This window comes from Pinus tabuliformis, chromosome 7 (genome assembly GCF_031772625.1).
Source record: "Pinus tabuliformis cultivar Carrire ecotype Pingquan chromosome 7, CPIR1, whole genome shotgun sequence".
NCBI lineage: Eukaryota > Viridiplantae > Streptophyta > Pinopsida > Pinales > Pinaceae > Pinus > Pinus tabuliformis.
This window is the reverse complement of record NC_142293.1, coordinates 495229966-495232759: the sequence shown is the minus strand read 5'-3', so window position 1 is coordinate 495232759 and position 2794 is coordinate 495229966. Positions and strand designations below refer to the sequence as shown.

The window sequence follows — 2794 nt, the reverse complement described above, 5'->3', positions numbered from 1 at the left end:
AAAAACCTGCATCCGTATTATGATAGGAGAATACTATGATGGTGCCACCCTGAGGGCAAACTTAGATCAAGGTGTTTTTAAAGACAGCTTGGCTCCATGTATTCTCCACTCTATTCCATGTGATGGTTTGGTGATCCAATCCACAAAGTTCTAATTAATGAAGGGCTCAGCTGCTGTAACTCACTAATCAACTTGCATGAATGCTTTAAACAACACCCCAAGCTCTAGCGCTTTGCAATCCTATATTTTACTTTCCCAAACGTTGTACTCTTCCATCTCAGTAGAAAAGTTTAACAAGATGTAGGTGAGAGTTCACATGATAATGCACCAGGCTTCTAAGACCCTATCTTATAACTCGTATTCTTTGAACCACGAGATGGCTCCAATATCACAAATCCTTTCTGAAAATCTAAAAAAAAATAAAAAATGAAACAATGTGCTACAAAAACCAATCTATAACCATTATACACTAGATAATCGGCAGCTTTGGCATGTAAGAAAATTTTGAGAGGACCCTTTCAAGAACTACGACTGAAAGGCAGCTTTCAATCTATCCTAAAATATTGTTTGTAAAATGAAGTTGAATCATTGCAAGTAAAATCAAATTGATAGATAGAATGATAACATCATCAAAAAATTGAAGCACAACACAGTGTCCTAGAAATATTAACAGTTAAAATAGCAAACCACATTGTTGAAACTCTAACCTTCAAGAAAGTTTGCAACACTCATGAATTAAACGGTGGGATAAATAACAACACCTCTTCTCTACGCTCAAATATAGATCAGTCCTTTTATACGTTGATACATAACTAGATACCAAAACAAAAATGCTATTTGCATTTTACTTCTCAACAAACATGGCAGCTAAACTTGGCAAACGACAACATTGTAATCGACCTTCAGGGGAGTTAAAAGACACCAATGAAGTAAACTGTACCATAAATAATGCACAAAAAAATTCTAGAAAATATAGCAGCTAAAATTACAAACCACAACGTTGTAACTGAACTTCAGAGGAGTTCACAGACACCAGTTAATTAAATTGTACCATGAAAAATTACACCAATCTCATCTTCTCTAAACTTTGATACTGACCAGTCCCTTTTATTGGCTGATGCATAATTAGCTACCCAACACAAAAATGCCATTCACGTTGTAATTAATATACTCCTTGCTCTCTTTGCATATAACACGGCATATCAAAAAACTTGAAATACAAAAAATTGGCAGGGAATGTTCCCTCTTCAATAAAACATTTATAAGGCCCTTTCCTTGGTTAACCATTAATCCACAACTAGCTACCAAAACAAAATTGTCATGAAATTCTACTTCTCAACAAATTCCTTAACATTCTTCAACCAATTGGTATACTCCTTGCTCTCCTTATTTATCATGTACTCGCACAAGTAATTTGATAGACTAGGTGTGATGCCTCGCACTTCCAGGTATTTATGAAAGCCCTTTTGCAAATTCTCATCCAAGTCGCTACAAGCCAAAAAGAAAAAGAGAGAGAGGGAACCCGTCAATAACCAAACTTTGATAAATCTAAGCCAACCCTGAAAGGCCGTAAAACCCCTAAAAGCCTAAAAAATCCAAACTCATTAATCCCCAAAATCCCAGAAACCTGAAACACCCCTACAACTTAAAACCAGTGAAACCCCAGATGCACGAAAATTCACACCCTTTAAAACCCTCATGTCCCCAAACCACTAAAACTCTATAAACCTCATAGACCTAAAATCAGAACTTTGAGAACACGGAATTCAAATAAGCATAAAATATAAACAATATCACACCCTAAAAGCCACAAAATTAGGAAATTCCGGACACTAAAGGTCCTTCGAACCCTAATAAAACTAAAATGATGAAAAATATATACTCACTTGAAGGGAGGTCCCTCATACGGAATTGGGTCAACTGCTTCTGCTTCTGTTGGCTGCTTATGCTTGACAGCCATGCCCTCAATTGAAACCTCGTCGGAATACCCAGTGCAAATAAACTCAAGGAAAGGACCTCCTCCTTTGGCAATAGTGACCGTTAAATTCACTTGGATACCCCCTGACGTGGTATCCTTGTCACTGCCTTCTTCATCGCTATCGTCACCAACATCCCCGGAGAGAACTTCAACCTTTATCTCCTCGTTGCCGTATTTCCTCCGGAGTGTGATCGTCTGAACGCCTGGTAAATCTTCTATCTCGAAGGGTATGTTGCCCTCGGGTTTGACATCCTGCGAATACATTCAACATAACGTAATCATGACTACACGAAATTTTTCAGAGCGAGATTGCAGATTCATAAAGACTTTGCTTCTACTTTACCTGCGTGGGAGGGTCTGATTCAACTGCACACTGAATTTCCTCATCGAGCACTGCCAAGAGGTTTTCTTCGTATTTCGACTTGGCTGCTGTTGAAGTAGCCGCTCGGCTTGGAACCCATACTGTTCCTTTCGTTATTTCTCTCCTGCAGCGGTTTTGAAATGCAGCCCCAACGGCTGAATGAATTAATCTCCGCTGATTTAGGGCTCTGAAGGCCACTGGTGCAGCAGAAGAGGCAGCCCTGCGAACAACATAGAACAGAGCCATTCCGACAAAGATTTCTCTACGTAAAATCGAAATCGCAGATAGGGTTATCTATCCGGAGCTTCGTATATAGATCAGAATCACAGCTAAAATTCGTAAAAAATCTATAAAAGACCACTACACCGAACTAAAACCCTGGCTAGAGCTAGGGTTTAAGACTTTGGAACAAAATAGCTTAATCGTTTTCATAACACCCTGTCGCTGTCTAGTCT

The 2794-nt window shown here is 38.9% G+C and overlaps 1 protein-coding gene across 1 annotated transcript; it reads right to left on the bottom strand.

The window, feature by feature from the left end:
• Positions 1-925: 925 nt before the first annotated feature.
• LOC149248197 (uncharacterized protein At2g39795, mitochondrial-like) lies at positions 926-2794 on the bottom strand. Its single transcript, XM_089458367.1, has 3 exons — positions 2322-2794; positions 1887-2230; positions 926-1488 (listed from the first exon to the last, which is right to left on the bottom strand). The coding sequence occupies exons 1-3, from the start codon at positions 2583-2585 to the stop codon at positions 1329-1331; spliced, it is 768 nt and encodes a 255-aa protein (XP_089314493.1). The 5' UTR covers positions 2586-2794; the 3' UTR covers positions 926-1328.